At 43.0% G+C, this 20,915-nt stretch overlaps 1 protein-coding gene across 8 annotated transcripts in view; it reads right to left on the reverse strand.

The window, feature by feature from the left end:
- ADGRL3 (adhesion G protein-coupled receptor L3) overlaps nt 1-20,915 on the reverse strand; it is a 342,564-nt gene that overhangs the window by 91,095 nt on the left and 230,554 nt on the right. For 6 of the 8 annotated variants that reach the window (XM_056347177.1, XM_056347131.1, XM_056347140.1 and 3 more), the window contains 4 exons: nt 18,109-18,414; nt 15,766-15,869; nt 8,121-8,306; nt 4,284-4,322 (listed from right to left, as the gene is read on the reverse strand). In XM_056347177.1, the coding sequence (XP_056203152.1) occupies nt 4,284-4,322; nt 8,121-8,306; nt 15,766-15,869; nt 18,109-18,414 (635 nt within the window). The remainder of the gene's footprint in view (nt 1-4,283; nt 4,323-8,120; nt 8,307-15,765; nt 15,870-18,108; nt 18,415-20,915) is intronic. The other 2 variants (XM_056347148.1, XM_056347125.1) reach the window with 1 other exon arrangement.

Genomic DNA, 20,915 nt, shown 5'->3' on the forward strand with positions numbered 1-20,915 from the left:
AAAATTAATCCACTTTAAATAGTACTGGCTAAGTCCCAGATGCACCTTTTATCTGCTGAGAGGTACTAGGTTAGCAAAGAAAAAAAAAAAAAAAGTCTCTTATACTCAGCTTTAAACTTAATGCCTTGAATCCTGTGAGGAAAGCCTTTCATTTTTTTGCTTAGTACAGCAATTCAAACAGCCCATGTTACAAGTGTGAAGTGTTCAGAAAACTTCCAGGAGAACCAGAAGGACACCTCTGCAACCACCCACCACTGTCTGCTACCTGGAACCTGCCAGCAGCTCCGTACCAGCTTCCTCAGTGGCTCCAATGACACCTGCACCCAGCAGCTCTTGTGACCTTCAGACTGGGTGGCACCCTCATAATCTTCACCATTTGCTGTACAATCAAGCCCAGAATTACAAAACAGGGCAAGCTGATTTACAGGACAGCCTGGAGGATGGCAGCAAACACCATTAGACCAGGAAAATGCTGCAAAAGCAACTCTGCTGTGTCCTTCCACCCTTCTTACAAAGCTACCACTCAGGGGTGGCACCCATGCGGCCACCCGTCTATAGCATTCACCAGCCTCCAGCTTGAAGCCACCAAGACTGCATTTAAAAAATAAAAAGTCATAAAGAACGGGAAGCCTGTGAAGTTTTTGTCTTCTGAGATCTGCATCGCAAACACAGCACGCAATTTCACATGGGAAGAGACCGTTGGCTGGCACCACAGGGAAAGTCATTGGCCTCATGATGCCCCGGAGCTTCAGCCCAGAAATCCAAGCGAAGCAAGGAGGTAAGCTCAGATTTTGCAATCAGGTGCAAATATGTTATAAAAAGACTCTGCATGCCAGGATGTGGTATGAGTCTTTATTAAAGCTTAAAGTATACAGCTACTAAATCTTACTGCAAAATTCTCTATTTTTCTTCCCCATATTTAAGCTCTCCATGTTCTACGGCCTCACTTATTGCAATATTAAAGTATTCAGCCTTTTGGGGTTTTTTGCCCCCCTCTTTACTACTCTACCTCCATTCTCAGAGGCCAGGGGAATCGTACCTATTACATTTTAAGTTGGGGAGCTGTGAGCACATGCCACTTGCTGAAGGGCACAGAAGAAATCTGTGACACCAAATCCAGTTTCACAGCCTGCAGAAGACAAACATTTTGTGTTTTCTACAACTCCAGTGCTTCAGTTTAAGGGGGAATGCCTTTGGAAAAGGAATAAACATCAATTCTGAAAAAATTACAGAAAATTCATACCAGCTTACATCACACAACAGTCACAAAACGAAGCTATGCTAATCAAATGCGTCACCCATTGTGACTCATTCTCCCACACGATGACTTTTCCATCCCTTTCCCAAATTAGAGTGCAAGAACAGTGTACTGCAGAAAAGTGGGCATGTGAGAGATGCAGATCTCTGCTCTCCAAAAAGCCATGCACTGGGTCCAAGCTTTCCTTAGCTAACAGAGCACCTTTCCAAGGCCACTCACCCCATCCATCTTGGAGATCCACATAGGTCAGCTCAGCCTAAGTAGACTCTTACTATCACAAATTGAAGCCCATGTGACAGTTTCTTAAATAGTACCGTGACTGAAAAATCTCTCAGCAATTCTCCAGTCTTTATATTAATACGCATTTATCATGTCGCCTGTTGGGTTGGTTCCGGTTGGATTGTTGAGACAAAACTAATGAATTACCACACACGCAACTAAAGGAGTAGAATTTGTAACCTCTATCGCTAGTAAATAAAATCCCTGAACTTTTAATTCAACAAGTATTTTGACACTGCACAAATTACATCAATATTTGTTTTCATTATAAAGTTATCCAGAGTGATGAGATGATAATATGATAGGGCATTCCCAGTCTCATATTTGAGTAATTCACAAAACTTTCAGATCCATTTAACATATTTTTTGTATTAATTAATTTTGGGCTCAAGAGGACTTTACACCCCAATCGCTGCAGGGGCTCTGTCGTGTCTCCTTTAGACAGCCCAAAGAAAAACATAAAACTGATTTTAGCAGGTTTTGTCTTAAATCAACCTCCTTCACCCCAAAATGCACCTTTTCTCAATTGCACTTTTGATATTTGCAATTGCTGGACATCTCTCATGTAAACTTTGCACCCACTTTGTTTTGTCTAGGGAACACAGGACTGAAGGTACACTTCCAGTCATGTGAGCCAAATTTATTCAAGGATGCTCTTCACAGTAATGGGATCAGCACAAGGAGATCATGTCAGCGAGTTTGAAAACTGTTTCTCTGCCACCAGCAGCGTATTTCCCAGTGACTTCCCATCTCCCGCTGACTTCACGAAGTCCAGGATTTCATCATTTAAGACTTGTTGAAAAATCTCTGCTGAATTGCCTTAGCCAGCCCAGACATTTCACTGCCTGGTAAAGGGTAAGTGTCCTGTAACAGGAATATCTGCAGTCACATTCAGCTGTTACTACAGACAAACTCTCCTTCACAAGATTTTCTGATTACTTTAGCTACACGATTTTCTGAATGGAAACATGCTGTATGAAAAACATGTCCAGATACATTACTTTACTTCCATATAATACAAAGCAGAGCTGGAAAGGTTCAATTAGGTCATCTAATTCATTCTTCAAGCCCTCCATTACAGGACTGCCCTCTTCAATATAATTTACCAGTTTTGTCCATATTTATAACAAACAGCTCACGCAATGAGCTTTCATCAGTTTTTGTCTACTAAAGAGGCAGGTACATGATTAATGTTTAAACACACAAGTACCCTTTCCAAGCGAAAGGAAAGAAGTCCTTGAAATTAAGGGTAAGCTGAAGTTTGTGCAGAATATTCAGGCTTTATTCCATCAATCACAGGTTTTTTGTACAGTCTATTAAACTCACAATCCACTACTGTTTGAAAGAAGATGAAAAGACCACGTGCATTGGCTCTGTACAGTATGCCTGTGCAGGTAGTGGAAAGGAAAACTATGGGTCAGGTAGCAGCCACGGTCCCCAACAGGTCCATGGTCAAACCAGCCTCACCATGTTTCCAGTGGTATCAGTAGACAAGATAGCTAGCTTGGGAGTGAGAGTTGCACTGAAAAATTCCCTGAATTCCTTCACATGCTAGTTACTTTCTCTGGCATCTTAAAAGAAGTCACTCCAGACAAGGGGTGTGTAACTCTATATGTCATCTTTATCTGTTAATGCATATGGAAGGGAAAAGGTGACTTTTTCTCATGACCACATCCAAAGGGAAGGCAGACAGCCTACCAGTGCAGAGGGGTTCTGTTTTACTTTTAATGTCCCAGAAATCTAAACCATCTAATCCCACATGCTAAATGAAATATGCGCTCACCAAATAAATACCGAATGTATGAAGTTGAATTTTGCAGGAAAATTCAGGTATAGACAGCCTCCTCCAGAAACACAGGTTTCATTTTTACACCGCTGCATGTTATACATACACGTATAAATAATGATCAACCACCCGTAAGTACGACATCAATGTTCACAAGCACAAGACAGAAATTAGAAGGTAAAACATTCACATTTCTTAAAGCAGCATTAACTCACCCATAATATACAAACAGGTTTATATAAAAGTCACTGGAGCAAATGCTATAAGGCAAGGTGACAGGATAAATAATCCCAGGCTACACTCTTCAAAAGCCTACGAGCAGGTCTTTCCAAAACACTGGGGCTTGACTTTGTTCATGTAAAACACAATGTAAGCCTACAAAAGTCAGGCCACAGCTGAATGAACTTCACGGGATGTTATGTTCCTAATCCTATATTTAGTTTGCAGCACTCTCCTCCTTCCTACAGCCCTCTGCGAGGGCACTCTGCATTTCATTATGATTCTACCTCCTCCCTCATGCCATTTCAAATTGTTTCTAAATTTGCAAGTGTAAGAGGAGAAGAAAGAAAACTAAGGAAATGCAGGCGGCAATTATATGAGTGACATGCCATAAGCAAAATGCAGCTGGTCTGGAGACACCTCTGTAAGAAGGAGTTTTGCACTCTTTACTTGCACACACCCATACTGTTTCGCTTATTTTGATGGCCAGATGAGTCTTGTCAGATCTTTCCTGTGATTTTTCCCACTTTCTGATTCAGAGATTTTGCCCCAAATTTTTGTCAAGTCTGGGAGCAACTGAGCAGGTGGGGGGGTGATGAATGAAATTACTATCCTGTAACCTTAACCTTAGAACTTGCTGCCACAAAGATGGTGATAATCAGATTATACACAGAGACAAGACTCACTTCACAGTCATTCAGTCAAACAACTGGACATGTGTATTAAAAACACAAGAAATACCTGGACATAGGCCCTGCAAGAGCGCTCCCTTTTCTGAAGCTGAGTCCATAAAGACAGCAGATTAAAGACGGAATAGAAAAAACAAGTTAGTGACAGAACAAGGGAAAAAAACTGAAGAAAACGCCTATGAAAAAAACCTCATTTCCCTCTTAAACAGCTCCTGAAAATCAACCAAACCAAAGGAAGCATGCGAGTTAGGCAGCAGTGGAAGGCTGGAAGGACTGGCTCCAGAAATATGGGTTAGTCCTTTTTCAGTGAAGTAAAGTGCAGACTGGCAACTTTGCAAGAGCAGCTGTTAGATGGTAGGAGACACTGAAGTCAAGTAGAGATGCTCAAGAGATGATGCTTTCCTTACAACCTGGAGATCACACATGATATTTCCATGTCAAACAAGGTTGGAAAGGATGGGACTGATGGTTATTTACGTAAGAGAAGCTCTGCAGTCAGCGCTGATGGCACAGTGAGGTCTAACCAAGCTTTGAATGAGCAGGACCAATTCCAGGGAGCAAGACGTATGCAGGACTGCATCTGGATAGAGCATGGATCTGTACGGACCCATCCTGATACAGCTGCTCAGGTCTCTGGCTCAAGGCAAAACCTACAGCTCCAGCTTTGCTGCTGTGAGCAGGCACATGTCGAGTGTGATAACACACTGCACTGAAGGAGAGAGCACTGCCCAGGGCTCCTGATAGCGTAAAGGGCCACTGAAGAGGACATAACAATGAAGTGGCAATCTGATGTAATATTTCCAGCTGAGGCCATTCTCTCCCCTTTGGATTAAATTGCTTCTCCAGGAATGCATTTTCCAGTTGCCTCATACCGAGTCATGCTTTCCTTTGTAATTCCTGGGCCTAAATGCTTTATATGCTTAATAGTTTTCCCGTAAAGAATCCCACCTTTTCCATAGGTGCCACGTTTAGGAATGTACTTCGATATGCACTTGCATGCCTCCTGCCTGATAACTGCACTTTAGTGTGTCACGATATTTAAACAGGCACTTATTTACCTCCCCAGGACTTTGCAGGCAGTCTGCAGCAGTGAGCTAGAACTGGCGAGCTCTGCATTGGTGCAACTAAACCTCGCAAAATCAGGCTGCTCAGAACCACTGGCTTGGCTGGGTTTCTTTCTGCTGCTGTGCCTGGGTTGGAAATTGAACATCAATAGAGATTCGGGGTAACTTGCGCTCTCAAGTCACAGCAGTGTAATCCCATTAGTACAGCTGAGAGCCAAATTTATCCCCAAGAGTTTTGAGGCTCTGAAATAAACAAAATACACCCAGGTATCACGCAATGCATAATTTCAATTTCTAATTCATCAATTTGTAACAGCAGAAATCTTCCTCTGGGTAAACCTGGTGGGTATGAAGACTTTACAGAAACAAATGGAGATCAAAGAAAGCCTTGCTAAAAATTACAGAGCTATCCACTTGGGGGTCTTGCCAGTTTGCAATAGAACAATTATCACCTTAATTAAGCCTGATCCAGTGGAAAGCATAAAGCTTTTATTGACAGGAAAGTGGCTCCTGAAAGATGATGGCTTTTAAAAATTCTGATTATGCCAGTTCATTTCAATTCATTGTACATCGCCTTCTAAAAAACCAAAACAAACCAGTAAAAACAGCACAGGTGATTACTTTCAGATCCCCAGCACACTTCCTTTAATGATTAAAAGAATGTTTAATGGCTAGTTCTTACTTTATTTCTTCTTTCTGACTAAACAGCACTAAACAAAACTCTTCAGAAATGACTTTTTTCCTTTTTTTTTTTTTTTTTTCTTGAAATACTCTTGATCAGTGAAGGGGAAAATGGAGCAGTAACTCTGCTGCTTTTGTTTGCCCAATACGACTTCCAAGTTGAATTCATGCATTCTTAAATGAACACAGAGCAGTTGCTCTTCTAAAGAATTAAGTGGGGAATGAGAGCAAGTAAATTACTGAGCCTGTCATTTGGATCACTGACTCGCATCACTGTTTTGCAGGACTCCACGCAGTCCAGAATTTTAATGAAGAGTGCAATTGATTTTTATGAGCTGCTTGTGCAAAGCTGATGGGGGGGTCGGGCGGGCGGGGGGGGGAAGCCTGTAAGGGGGACCCCAGAAGTGACTGCCAAGCCAAGGAGCTCTGCCTTGCCCAGTCTTCCCCTTCTCTAAGTGACTCATAGCTGTCCCTGTGATACAAACCTATTTCATGTAATTGACACAAATATCAGAAGGTGGGATATAAAAAGGTGAAAAATACGTGCTTGCAAAGCTGAAGTGACGAAATGTTGGTTGTGGCTAGGGAATATTCAGAAGAGGAAGCAGACTACAACCATGAAACCCGTTAGTAGGTGACATTAATCACTGGTTTTACCTGATATTGTCAGACATCACCATCATTTCAAATAAAGAACCATGGTATGATTATAACAAATAATGTTATGCTGATGTAACAGTTAATACAATTATTACCTACTTTGTTACAAAATAGCTGGAAGCAGCACTAATTAAAAGCATCAGGATAACCCAATTCACAGCACATGCAAAGCACACATGATGCAGGACTTCAGTTCCCATGCGGTTGTAATTTCAAACAATCCAGAAGCCCTTTGCATTTAAAACAGCATTAAGTCTACAATAATAACTTACAAGAAAAAAGACATTACTTCTGCGAAAAGTATTTCTCTTCAGATGACACACAAGAAATTTCAAGCTTAGCTGGGATCATTTATTCCCTGTATAACCTTGGGACCGAGTTCTGTTCTCACTTACATGGATGCCAGGGCTGTCAGAGCCAGCTACACAGCTGAGAACAAAATTCCGTGTCATATTTTAAATGGGTGGCAAATATAACTATACACTCATAGCCACGGGGTTCAGCTGCTCTTTGTTCTAATGACCAGGCCCACACAATTCACTATCTGAATCCTATGTAAGTCTTATCCCATGTGTTTACATGAGATTCAGTGATGAAGAGGGCCTTGGACCAAGGAAACCCTCAACTCTCAATGTATTCTTACAGACTCCACAGCCCGTATTTCCTTCCACGACTGGCAACTTCTAGTACCTTTAGTATGTAGCAATTCCACTTAATTCTGGAAATGACAAAGGGACTAATAATTATTCTCAAACAGGGGGCACAGAAACCACACCATCATCATGCAGTAAGGTGCTTCTGGGCTAAGTCATGGGTCATCACTAAAAAACGCCCTCTAATACTAAACTATCCTGAAGACCTTAAGTGTAAATATGGTAGTATCTGATGTGCCGTTTGTAAATGTATCTCCAGTGTAAATAAATGTTTCTGTCTCCTTTTATTTGTTTACATTCATCCATAAAAGTGTTCATTTGACCTTCAAATCAGCATCTTGTAATGTTACAAGATGAAAAAGAAATCAAAATCCAGAGTCTCTCTGCCTCTTGGGGCTTTAAATATTCAGATTTTCTGGATCGTATTACAAGGCATTTCACAGACGGATTCCGCACTGGAAATGCTGGACAAAATTCTGGTCTCACTTACACTGGCACAAGTCCAAAAGAATTGCCGTGGCATCACTTGAGTTATTCTCATACAGAGCTATGAGAGCTGAGACCACAGTGAAGTACCTGGAGTTCGTATATCTACACATCTAAGGGTATACATTTCCCAGCACCAATAGAACACTTGGCATTTACAACTGTTTCATTTCTCAGCAGAATAAAATACACTGTAAACAAAAACCTGCCAGGTACTCCTGTCTACTATGAAAGAATCACTACCCTGAAACGGCAGTCATTCAGAAAGACGTTTATAATAGTTCTCCAGGGAAAGCCAAACCCTTCTTCAGCCTCCTGTCCCCTCCCGAGCCCCTTTGTTTTTACCTTATTTAAACTACGTGCAGCGCTGTCCTTCCCGCCTGGAGTCAGGTTTCGGAGCTGCACATCAAGCAAGTTCACGAGCTGGACCATGGCAGACACAGAGTACGCGATGTCACCAGCGTACAAATGGTTTTTTGTGTGCTCCGCAAGTTCCCGGGCAATGTTGGCAGCCATCTCCCCCGACTTCATCTGCAATTGAGAAAGCAGAGGAAAAGGTTGTCCCTAGCTAGTATGATGCTACTTCAGTCCCTTCCAGCCCTATGATGCTACTTCAGTCCCTTCCAGCCGCACACTGTTGAGTCAACTCCTCGAAGAAGAAGAGGAGGAAAAAAGGGAGGAAGAGAAGAAGTTCCCAGGAAGGAAACTATGGCAGGGGTCTTCATGGTTTGATCATGTGCAGTGTTTTGAGCCTGGTTTAAACACAAGTGGTTTTTCCAGCTACAGTCACCATGTTGGCTTCAACCCAACAATTTCTGATGTTCTCTCAGGGCTCTGCTGGAATTGAGGGCCAGCTGCTTCTTTACACTGCAGCAGATGCAACCAAAGATGACGTTGCTTTACATGGGATGCCCATGTTAGGGGAGGGCTTCAGTTAGCTTGTCCCATTGCCTTATTTATGCCACTTGAAAAAAAACCCAAACCCTGTAAATAGTTTCTCCTGTTCAGAAAGAGCAGTTTATGAGTCCAGAAGATTATTTGATAGCAAAGAGATAATTTTGTCACAACTCTTGTTCAAAAAAGATCCTTTTAAAAGGAACAAAAATAGATGACATAACCTAGACGAACAAGAGAAAAAAGTTCACCATTCCCATCATGTGGATTTAATAATCAGGTGCTAATTTATCACTTAGCATTTGCGTGCAAGAGACACACTCCTTACCATGTTAGCCAGTACATCTGTAGTGAGGCTAGTGATTCTCAGCACATAAAAGCACACTCACTGAGGAGCAAAAGGCTTAAGCAGCGGCTGCTGGAAGGAAAAACCAAGCAGGCTGTTTGATTGAATCTTCTCTTAAAAGACTTTTGTTGTCTAGTTGAGTCATAAAACTCACAAATCACCTGCAGTGAAAGCCACTGTGTAATTATTTGGGAAACTCTTTCCCCCTGTGGCTTTCCCCTCTTTCTTGATCTGTTGTGCTCTGCCTGTCTGGTGCCCCTTTCCTCTTCTATGCTATGGGGATCGGGGACACAGAAATTGGTCCCATCTCCTTCCTATGAACAGCACACTACAAAAATACTACTGCACATTACTGGTCTCTTTTTTTTTTTTGTGTGTGTGTTACATACTATTCTGTGATCTGGAACGTGTATCTATGGGGGATGTACTAGGGATAAGGGGAAATTACACAGGATGACATTTAAATTAAGCTCCTACTTCTCTGTCAGGTTCAATGACCAACTCTGCTGGGTTCTTTGTATGAAATTTCCAACTGCCTTATATTCCAACAATTAGAAATCAGATATTTCTCTTGTTCCCTCAATTTGTGGTGCTTATTATAAAAGCGAGATCCTAGGGAAAGATTTCAGGCTGAGCTTCTACCTCTCCGTAAATCAATTAGCTGAGTTATAAATGAATAACTTACTTCCATCAATTTGACAGCAACAGCCCATCTGATTTAATGAAATCTAACTGGAGATGTTCATATGCTCATCTTCAGAGAATTAAAGCATATGATGATACAGATAAGATAAATAAAGGAGATAGTGTGTTGTTCTTCCCATTAGAGCAATGATAACATACATTCAAAAACTGAATTATTTCTTCCTTGTTACACACAAGGCTAATGCCATAGAAACCAGATCCTATTCTTACAGCTGCCTGCTCTCCTAAGCCATGCATCAGCATAGAAGCTGAATTTTGACCTCTTCTTTTGGTACCCAGAACTTTAAAGAATGACTACATAAAAAAAAAATAAAAAATTTCAACATTTTCCTGCAGTTCAGAGCTGGAGCTTAGCATGTACCATGAGACACAGTGTTTGTGTAAGCTTTGCAGAAAACTGCAGGAATGCAAGAGGTTTTTACACATACATTAGAAAAAAACCCAAACTGCTGCCCAATATTTGATGTGTACATTTTCTCTTGGACCATGCACCTATGCAAACTGGCACAGTCAGAGCAAATTGCTCAATTGCTACAAAGGCAAACCCAAGAGTTTTCTTTCCCTGTAGTAAGTGCCTTGTTGCAGGCTGCCGTTGTTCCTACCTGTAAACAAAGTGGTGTGGACTGGTCACTAATAAACCTTTTTCCTTTTATCTTGGACTGATCCTAAAAATTGCAAATCTGAGGAAATCTAGTGTGACCAAATAAACACCCCAAAATAGGCAACAATGGAAGAAATGCCTGAGAAAAGGCACATTAAAGCTCAAAATCTGCAAACTCCTGGGTACATAGATGTCTTTACCCAAACCCACTTCATGCACCCAGGTTTCCTGAAAACTGAGATGTGCCATTCCCTTGGAACAACGTGTCTGGTTGACAGGTGATGAAGCTACTTTCTAGCACTGACACTCATTCCTGGACCTATTCATTGTCACCCAGAAAATGCAGCTACAAGTCACTACAACAGTCCTGAGACACTCTTTCCATCCTGCTTGTGTGGATAATGTAAGGGGTATCCAAAATGATGACCAAAGGACATGCTAATGCTAATTTCCCCAATTCTTTGAGCATTTTCCACTGAAACTGAAGGGTCTCCTATGAAGTCTCATCAAACCCAATTTCTGCCATCAGTCCCAAATATTGGCTGAATATTCCAGGCCTAAGATATACGTCTGGGCTCTTAGAACAACAGGACTGAGCCCCTTTTTTTGCTTAATTCTATGTAATGCTACAAAGCTTAACACTATCCAAGAGTATGCATTGCTAACTTGCTTCCCTTCTATAAAGCACCTCTCCACATCTTCTTTTTCATCTGTGCTATGTGGAAGACAAGATCTTCATTAATTATTTCTTTCAAAATATGTAATACTTTTTAACCCACTAACATAGTCACATAGGAACAGTCCTTGGAGGTTCTTCAAGGGTCAGGCTGTTATTGAAAGGCAAGCGAGAAGCAGGTAAAAAAATGTGTAAGTAACTGAGCTTTCTACTGGGAGGCTCAAGAACAATAAAGTGAATTAATACATCTTTCTCTCCAAGACATATTTTTTTTTAATCTATCTTGATTGCAAAAAAATAAAGATTGAAAACAAAAAAGGATCCTGGGATAAAACAAAACATTCTGTTCTAAACCAAATTTGGTTTCTGGTCGGTTTGAGTGATATTTTTTTTTTTTTTTGTCTTTTACAAATTGATTAAATCTAGTCTTGGAATGCTAATTTGAAGGAAAGAAAATATGTTTCCTGCCAAAAATACCAACACAAAAAACATAGTTTTCTAGCTCTGTCCAAAGATTGCTCTAGTCTTCTATTTCAGCATACTGGCAGGATTCAAGCCAGATTTAGAAATGAGCATTGGCATACCTGAAATCATGCTGTGTAACACTTTGCTAGTATATTCCAAACTTGTACCACTATCTCACGTCTTTTTAAGACTGAAAAGACTGTGAAATAACAGGTGTTGGAGAGGGCATATACTCCTGCCTGTTTCATATATGCCAAGGAACAGAAGCAGAGAGCTTTGTCTGGGAAGACTAACAATGACCCTACTGCAGTGTCACTTGCTGTTTCAGCCCTACCTTTCTCAGAGGGAATCAATTGCAGAAGAGGACAGTAGAATAAAAATGAGAGAAATTGCAGAAAAGAAGTATTTAGGGAAAAAAAAGTCAGAAGAAATAAGAAAGATGCTGGGAAGGGAGCAAATGTGCTGAAACACCAGTAGTCATATAGGCAAAAATGTTTTCCTGCTGCTGCAGGCTGACTGATATAAAAAACGATGGTATGAAAGACTGAACCAGGATTTTTGAAAACAGTGACATACAGATGGACCGGTCAGCTAGGAAGGCCATGGAGCTGATGGTATTTTCTGGAGAAGCAAACATCTGACAGGTTCCATCAGGCACCATCAGCTGCCAGCAGCCAAGTAGCAAGGCTGAAACAGGGGCTGTGGGGTAACTTCTTACACTGCAAAAGTCTTCATAGCCATTTTCTTTCCTTGGTAGAGGTTTCATTATACATGTATGGATTCACAGAAAAGTGTCACAACCTATGTACAATCTTCTTTTTTTATATACAAATAATAATAAAAAACCCCAACAACCCAGCTCATTCCATTCAACTTTGCTTTTTGCTTTCATCAGATGATACCTAAGGATATTACTAACTAGTTATAAACACTGGTTATCCAACAGAGTTGGATCGCTGCTCTCCACACAGTTACAGCAGAGCTGGAGGACACTGATAAAGTGGTTTTGAAACTATAGTAGTCAAACAATTTAAAATGTATTTAATGTCATTTTAATTAACCACCAACTGTAGCACTTGCTCCATCCAGTACATGATGGAGCTCTGAAAACAGACTGTCAAAAGCAAGTTGGATCATGGTGGTATCATGACTGCAACTTCACCCTCGGGCCTGGACACAATGATGTGGTTGATGTCCTCCAGAAAGTCCCACTCCCTCTGCCAGACACACCCAAGCAGATCTACAAGACCTGATGGAAGGTACTTTGAACCCTAAGGGTTATCTGCTCTTTGTGACTATATCATCTAGGCTGTTCAGGAGGACAATATGAATATGGGTGGCAGGTGATTTAGATTTACAGTTTGAGGCTTTTCATGCATTCATGAAGGACACAACACATTCTATTCTGCTACAAAGAAGTCCTCTTCTTCAGGGGCTTAAGCTGGGCATAGCGGTGCCTCTCCCCACAGGAAGCACCCACAACTACAAGCTGCAGTGAGGAAAAGGTATTTTCAAGCAAGTCACACACTGCGCCAAGGACGGTCCTGATGAAAGCAAGAGCTAAAACAAACAGGCTGAGACTGAATGTATGACCTCATGATCAGGACGATGCAATGTATCCAAAGCTGACCTTTTTGCTTCTTTTTACTGCTTGACTCTAGAAATAACCCTGGTAGCAGTGCATAATTCAATCGCACTGGCAAGTTTATTCTTCTGCTACGTTACGAGGGCATGGTAGGCACCAACAATAAAGTTAAAGTAAATGTCAGGAGGCCAATGAATTGCTGAAGCAGACATTTGTTCTCATCTTCCATCAAGCACAATAAATCTAATGGAAGCTAATAGAGGGTTGTAAAAACGAATACCATGATGCAAGCAGGCAAACACTACGTACAGTGTGAGCACAGCAGGAGAAAGAAAAGCAGCAGATAATAATCCTTACTTCACTACAGGGACATGAAAGCAAGCAAAGCATTTCTCTACCATCCTCTCTGGCTTGGTTGAAATTTCTTCCTTCTTCCTTCTTCCCTTCACCCTTCTTCCTGAGTGGCTCGGACCCAGCAGGTGACAGAACAGGGGATTTTTAGGAGACAAAGCAGATTAGGAATGAAGACACGCTGAGCAGGTATGAACCTTGCTTGCCAAAGTGTTTCTACCCATCTTGTAAGCTGCGCTGCAGATGCTGTTGGATGGGTCGCTAAGGAGGACCTGAGCACTGGGGTCACAGAAGAGCTGAGCTGCAGGATGCGACCACCCTGTCCTGGCCGCACGGCTGGCTTACTGCTTCCTGTAGCTGCCCTCACCAGAACAAGAAGAGGAGCTGGCCTGGCTTAGAAGTAGGCTCCTCCTTCAGCTTTAGAGAGGTGCCAGAGCAAACCTGCGAGCTTGGAGTAGGGAAGTGTCCCGTCCACAGAAGGGATGTAAGAAACCAGTGCCTGATCTATGGATAAATCAGTCTCCATCTCTAAGCGCAGTGATGATTTCTGAGCCTCTTGCCTGGGCAGGGAAACCAAGTGGCTACTCATTATGTCCTAAGTAATTTAAATTCATCTGCTGTAAGGATCCTACTGGATGCAACCCCCAACACAAGCCCCTAGGAAAGCCTGGCAGGGCTTTCTCATAAAGGTTGGGCCACATATCCCAAGATCCCAGTGGATTCCTATTCAGGCAGAAGAAGTTTAGATCCTGAGTAACTTGGCAGATCCCCCTAGTCTTTCCACCAATTGGTGGAAGGTTCCCAAAGCTGAATATAACTGAATTCCTGGAGAAAAATAATAACAATTAAAACAAACAAACAAACAAACAAGCAAGCAGTCCCGATTGTAACCTGCTAGGCATTTCTGAAAAACTGGCTCTTCAATTTTAGACTGCTTTGAAAGTGCGTAACAAATTAAATGAGGCCTATTTGTTACGCAAATGATAGCTGGGGTTTCAAATAAAATAAGTCTAACCTTGGTGGAGATTTCATCAGTGCAGGCTATTATTTCCCTCTGCTAATGGCTAACAGCCTAGCCATCTTCACCAAGCAGCAAGAGGTCTCCCAGCTGCCTGGGTGAATTATGGCTGGAGTAAGTAATATTAACCCCTCTAGGATAAGTACATGGGTCATAAAACAAGAGCTGCACAGCTGCTAATGCCAGCAAAGGCGGCCTTTATTAATCAGCTAGCTGAGTGTATGGCAGGAGAGCTGCCCACCCTCCTGTGCGGGACAGAAAGACCACAGGCTTTGTAATGGCTGTGCCATGTCACACCAGCCCTATGTTAATTGATGTCTTCCCTCATCCTTGGGGAAGGATGACTATAAATACAGATGAAGTGAGATAGGGATGATCAGGGGTGTACTTCGCTGGTTGTTGAGCCTCAGTTAAAATGGGGGACAGGGAGGAGAAAGCCAAAGAGTCTCGTCTGTAGGGTCACCCCACCCCATTCACCAGCGAGCACTGGCTCTCTGGGAGTGCAGTGTTGCTACTGCGTAGTGGTACAGCTAGCCTGCAACAGTGGGACTCGCTCGCTCTGGCTAAAGGAGCAAATAAATCCCTACAAATTGCTATAATAAGGATTCAGCCCACAGACTCTATGATATAAACACACATCTGGTCTCTGTCTATAATGAAATCAGCTGAAAGAACCACTGTGCATTAATAACAAAAACGTTCAACATGTTGCTACCAAATAAGCTCTTCTTGCCTTGAACTTCTATTGTCACATTAATGCACTTTAAACATTGATAAATTATGAAGTGCTACAAAATGTTCATTAGGGGACTTAAGAGTCAAAAGATAGGCATTACTGTGGCATTTTTTTCTATTCCATCATTTATGTTACAATTTGGGCAGAAGTTAAAAACAGAAAGTCAGAAGCTCAATGGAAACATATCATATTGAGCCTGCCTTTCTTTGGTAAGAATTTCTCAACTACAGGGTTTATCCTGTGCTTGCTTAGCATGAGAAAATCCTTGGGGATGCATGAAAAGGAAAGTTTCCTTTTGCAATAAGTCGGTATTTTCCGTATGTCCACCCACCTCCATCTCCCTCTTCCTCCTTTTCTTGCCACAAACAAGAACTGTCATTCACTCTAATTCTGCTCTCCAGTCCCACTCCTTCACTGTTCCCTCACCCTTTTTGCCTTAATTTCCATCAGATTTTTAGTGTCTTGCTTTCTCTTGTAATTGCTGGCTACTATGCATGGCTCATGCTTTATGCATGACTTGGTAACTGGGGGTTCTGCATTGTGAAACCAACCAGGGAGCTCAGGAAGGTCAGTGTGCAGACTTGGTGTGGTCAACACACAGGAAGCGTTTTACCTTCTGAGTGATGTGGTTGATCCAGGGAGAAGAGCAGTTGCTGAGATCAGGTCCTTGAGGCTCCCAGATCCCATCTGGCACAAGACACCGGAAAGTTGCAACACCTACAAGAGGAAAGCAGCTGTGTTCAATGTTATCAGCTGCATTGTGCCCCCAGGACCCCAAGATACAGGCTTCATTTCACAATGATGGACACCTCATGCAAAGCCAGGGAGCTTTTCAGTGCTCAGGACCTTGGTAGGACATTACTGAGCCATCTCAGTGTCCTAATTTCCCATCATCTTAGTGCTTTGGGGCCTTAAGACAAAGAAGACCCATGAGGTACTTCAGGGATATTATCTCCGCTTCGCCAAACAACAAGAGGGCTCTATGTCTTAGGCCAGGCAGAAAAGCTGCCAGGGACCATGAAATTGAAGCTGGATCTCAAATGCTGAGTCAGCACCTTGAGTGCTCTGCCCCACCACTGGTGCCCTGGGATCAGACCCTTGACTCCCTTACTGCCTTATGAAGATTTTATTCCTTTGAATCATCATTAAACAATTTGGGTGGAAACATGCAAAAGTTTAATTGTTACAAACACCAAGATGTAACTCTGGACTTTACTGTCCACCCACAATCATCGAGAAGGACTTTACAGAGGAGAGTTTTGTTTGGCAAGGGCTGCCCAGATACCTGCTGCAAAAGACAGCAAAGCGCCTCAGGCTCTTCCAGACAAGAAGAAATGCATCCGAAATGGTGCACTTAAAGATCTTTAAAAAAGCAAGAAAGCCAGTACACATAGATTGAAGACTGCATCCTATAAAGTGCTCTGCCCTGCAGAGTTGAATTTTTCAGCAGAGGAGTGAATTACAGGCTAGGTCTGATGGTAGCACCGATTAAACACAGTGAGAGTTTGCTCATGCCTTCAAAGGGAGCTGGAAGAGGCCCACTGCTAATATACCACAGCTTTTTACAAGTTGTGTGAATCACTGAAATTAGAGATGAGAAAGGCTTATGTCATCCCCTACCAACAAGTTGGGGGTTTGGGGGTTTTTGTTTGGGGTTTTTTGGTTTTTTTTTTCCCCTTAGTTATTATCATCCAGTCCTTAACTCTGGTGCTTAGAAAAAGGCTCCCTGCATCCAGCCATCATTTGCTTTTTTTATCTTTTCTTTCCTTTCACAGCTTCAGTTCAGACTATGCTTTCCCCTCTCTGGGAACCACATGATACTTTTTGCATTAATTTTAGCAAGTGGGGCTGGAAAAGATGGCAAAAAATCTTCTTTACCTATCCTCATCACTAACATCTTTCCATGCCCCTCATACTTTAACATATATTTTATCACTCTGACCTCGCCAAAGTCAAGAGAGAGTCAGTATTCGTATACACAAGTGTGAATGACTCTCCAGGGCAATGAAGCGGAGAATTAAGAGAGTCTCCTCTGCAAGCCAGATCCCTCCAGCCCTTATTTTCAGGCAATTTCCTCCACCTTCTGACTTCTTCTTGGCAAGCAGCTTCTCAGGGCTGGACACCAAGACTAGCTTGAAAAATAAATATTTTCAGAAAATTGCATTTGTTAAAATACAGCAAACTGAACCATATGCCAAAACCCACTCTTCATTCAACTATGTTTTAATGTGGACACAAAATTTCCAAAAGCAACCTTTTGGAAGAAAACAACTGGAGGGAAGCGTAGAAGAAAAGGAGCAAAATCCATAAACAATAAATCATTTTGAAAGATTTGGCTTCCCCCTCCCCCCTCCCCCTTGCTTTCCCTGCTGATCACACTGGATGCTGGATGCAGTTTGAAATATCACTCACACTGGTTCAGGACTGAGATCTGGGAATACCTGAGCTCCAAAATGCTGGCCACGGCCTTTGAAATGCAAACAGTGCAGCACAGAGCTTCAAAATTTAAGTTTTGTTGATTTCTCCCACCTCCCTCCCACCCCTCAAACAAGCAAAGCATCGGTCATGAATACATCAGTCAATGAGCCCAGAGGCTACAAACACAGGCAAAACCAAGGATAACAGGCACATGGTACATAACTTGTGGAAGCAGAGGCTCTTACAGCACAAGCTCGACCCCACAAGGTAGTTAGCTTGTGCTCCCCTTTGGCCAGAGCTTGAGATGCCAAAGATCCTGCACAACATGCTCAGCATATTAAGGATTCGGCCCCAGCCAGCTTCTTGCCATACCTCAGCAAGGCAACGCAGATCGGACAGAAGGCATCAGCATGCTCCAGCATGCTCCACCGATTCAAGCACGTGTGCCACAGGGCCCATGGGCAATACGGTTACACACTCACAACATCCCATGTGCAAATGGAGATGGAGCGCCATGTTCTCCTGCCCCTTGACTCACCTATCGAGCCCATGGGACATGGCTGCTTTGCCACCTGGCCCTGCCGAGTCCGAGACCACATAATATCACGGGCTTCCATGGGGTCACAGCTCTCCGCACCCGTCGGTGGCAGCTGGGAGGAGGCGGGTGGGAGGTGTGTGGTCATTTCATCAGGGACGTCAGCCATGGGTGATGGTGTGCTGGTGCTCCTGTTCCTCCTGCCTGAGGCCGAGGTGGTGGTGGGGCGGCCGGTGCTGCTGGTGACCACCCGTGGCGTAGTGCTGGCAGTGGTGCTTCCCAGGCCCAGAGCTCCCAATGTTGATACTCCTGAAACAAAGGCAGAGCCGATTAAAGAGAGGAAGGAAAAAAGGGACTCAAGCGTAGGTCCTGAGGGTGTTCCCCCTGCCAACAGCGGTGGCCGGCAGGGTGTAGCTGGAGCAACAGCTAACACAAGGCATGCTGCACAGCCACCTTTCAGAGAGAAGCTGGAGCGCACAGCAAGAAAAGCACGCAGGGGGGTAATGACTGCTGGAGCACAACCAATTTTCCAAAAGCACTAGCATCTGATGAAAATAAAGCAGCACTTTATGCCCTCACCATTTTTCTTCCTGGCATTTTAATGTAAAAATCTTATTTTCCATCTTTTAGGGAACACCTAGCACAGAAGTGCTTTTAACTTTTTAGTGTTGCTGAAGACCCAGCTGGTTTGGACAAAAAAACATTTTCCATAGTGTAATAAAAAAACTCACACCACAAATCCATCCCCAAAACAGCATTCATCCTCTCAGAGAGGGATGAATGCAAGGCTGTTCATTTTCTCTCAGGTTCATGCCTCGCTACTTCAGCCCAATAGCAGCACTTGGCTCCTGGAGCTGCAAGGCATGTGGCAGATGCAAAGGTGCCCGTCACCCCAGCCGAATCCTTGAGAGTTTAATGCTCAACAGGCTATTTCATTTAAAACCTGCAATGAGTGGTTAAGTGGGAAGAGGTGAGGAACCTGCTTTAGAGAAATGCATTAACCCATCCTACATTCTGCAATAGATGCACCAAGTACTGCATGTGGTGAATACTGAGGGATGGCCACCTCATAATTACTTTATTTTGCCTCCTCTTTAGATCAAGGTGTTGCACAGACTGGAGCTTCACGTGGATTTCTTTAAGGCTTGACCTGAAATCTCAGGTGGGACAACTGAGGCAGGCTGCCTCCGGTTGCTCCTCCATCCCCCCCGTTGTGCTGTGCCACGTACAGCTTGTGAAGAAGCCCGCTTCTCCCATCTCCCCTCACCAAAGATAAGCACCCTCCTTCTTGTCTCAGCGTAACACCTTTACTCCAGTTAAGTAACAGATACTCATAATTTCCCCCTCAGTCCCTGCCTGGTGAAACACTGGGGCTGTCCAGGAAAGGCAGGTAAAGAGGCCATATGAAAAGGCTTGTCCGATACCATTCTCTCTTTAATTCCCATGCCACAGCATCTCCCTACCATCCCACCTCTTCCAGCATCCAGAAATCCTTCAGAGTCACAGTTGCTCCATGTCCAGCAACAAGAATTAGGAGTTTCTACATTAAAGACAGCCATGTGTGAACTCCAGCCTAGCAAGAAATTAAAATTAAATGTGGGAATCACCCGGTCACCCCCAGGAACAGCCTCTTAACCATCCAGCTGCGTGAGCAGACTCAGCCTGCAGGCTCCTGAGAGTGCAGGCTGTCCTCTCTTCTAGGTCCAGTGAAACAGACCACGGTCACTATTCTTGCAGTATTAGTTATTAATGAATGTATAACGATATTGCTGTCACTGGAGTTCATTCAAATCAACCTCTTTCAAGCATAGAGATGCCTGCTTTTAGCGTAAGATAGGAGTTTTTCCATTCTGAAAGGGGTTTTTGTTGTTGTTATTCAAGTAATTTAAGCCCATGATGCTGTGAGAAATTCTCCTGCCCCAGAGTAATCAATAACATGGCCATTGAAGCACACGCTTGCTCTGATTTCAGGTAATTTTACTCCAAACCTGAGACACCCTCTCCTCAAACTTTGAAACTCAGCATCATCGTAAAAAAACAGTATTCTTCAAGAAAACGTTCAGTTAAAAAATCCTTGCTCTACTGTCCCTCAGAAAACGGGATTATCTTCTCCCCCAGCTTCCAAAAAGGTGAGCAATAGAGCAACAGGCAGTAAACCATCAGAGCCAGGATGCTGCTCTGAAATCGGGTCTCCCAAGCTCATTGATCAGATGTTCCAGCCTTCTCATGTCACCCTCCCTTCCACTATGAGCCCTGACTTTGAATGAACTCCAAAAAATACAATGTGAAATCCTGCAGACATAGACATATTCCTCCTAGTTTCTGCACAAAGCTGTGCTAGATCACCAAGCAATAATTTCCACCTGACGTTACAGGGAAGATTAAAATCTGTAGAGAACTGCAGCACATATTATCTGCTTTTACTGTAGCAGGTCTTGCCATGAGTATTTTATTTCTTCATAATAACGATTAGCCCACTAGTTAACAACCTGCAGAAATTTTCCCATTTACCCACGCAATAGCAAGTTATTTTCCATTTGCAAAATTACCTACACTGTGCACTACAGGCACTGAGGTAGCAAGTAGATATAGCAGTTCCAGTTCAAAAGCCAAAACTAGCAACACCACCTAAAATCATTATTATAGTCATTTGTGAGCATATAGAAATATATACTGACCACCCAGGAGCTCCCCTTGATCCACACGCAGGGGTGCTGCGTTTCTGCGCACAGTTTTCATTGACAGCCACTGAATATCTATCTCCTGGCGTGTTGTTGTTGGAATAGCTCTGGCAAGTTTACTGTAGCAGC

Source organism: Falco biarmicus, chromosome 1, assembly GCF_023638135.1.
Source record: "Falco biarmicus isolate bFalBia1 chromosome 1, bFalBia1.pri, whole genome shotgun sequence".
In the NCBI taxonomy this organism is placed as follows: Eukaryota; Metazoa; Chordata; class Aves; order Falconiformes; family Falconidae; genus Falco; species Falco biarmicus.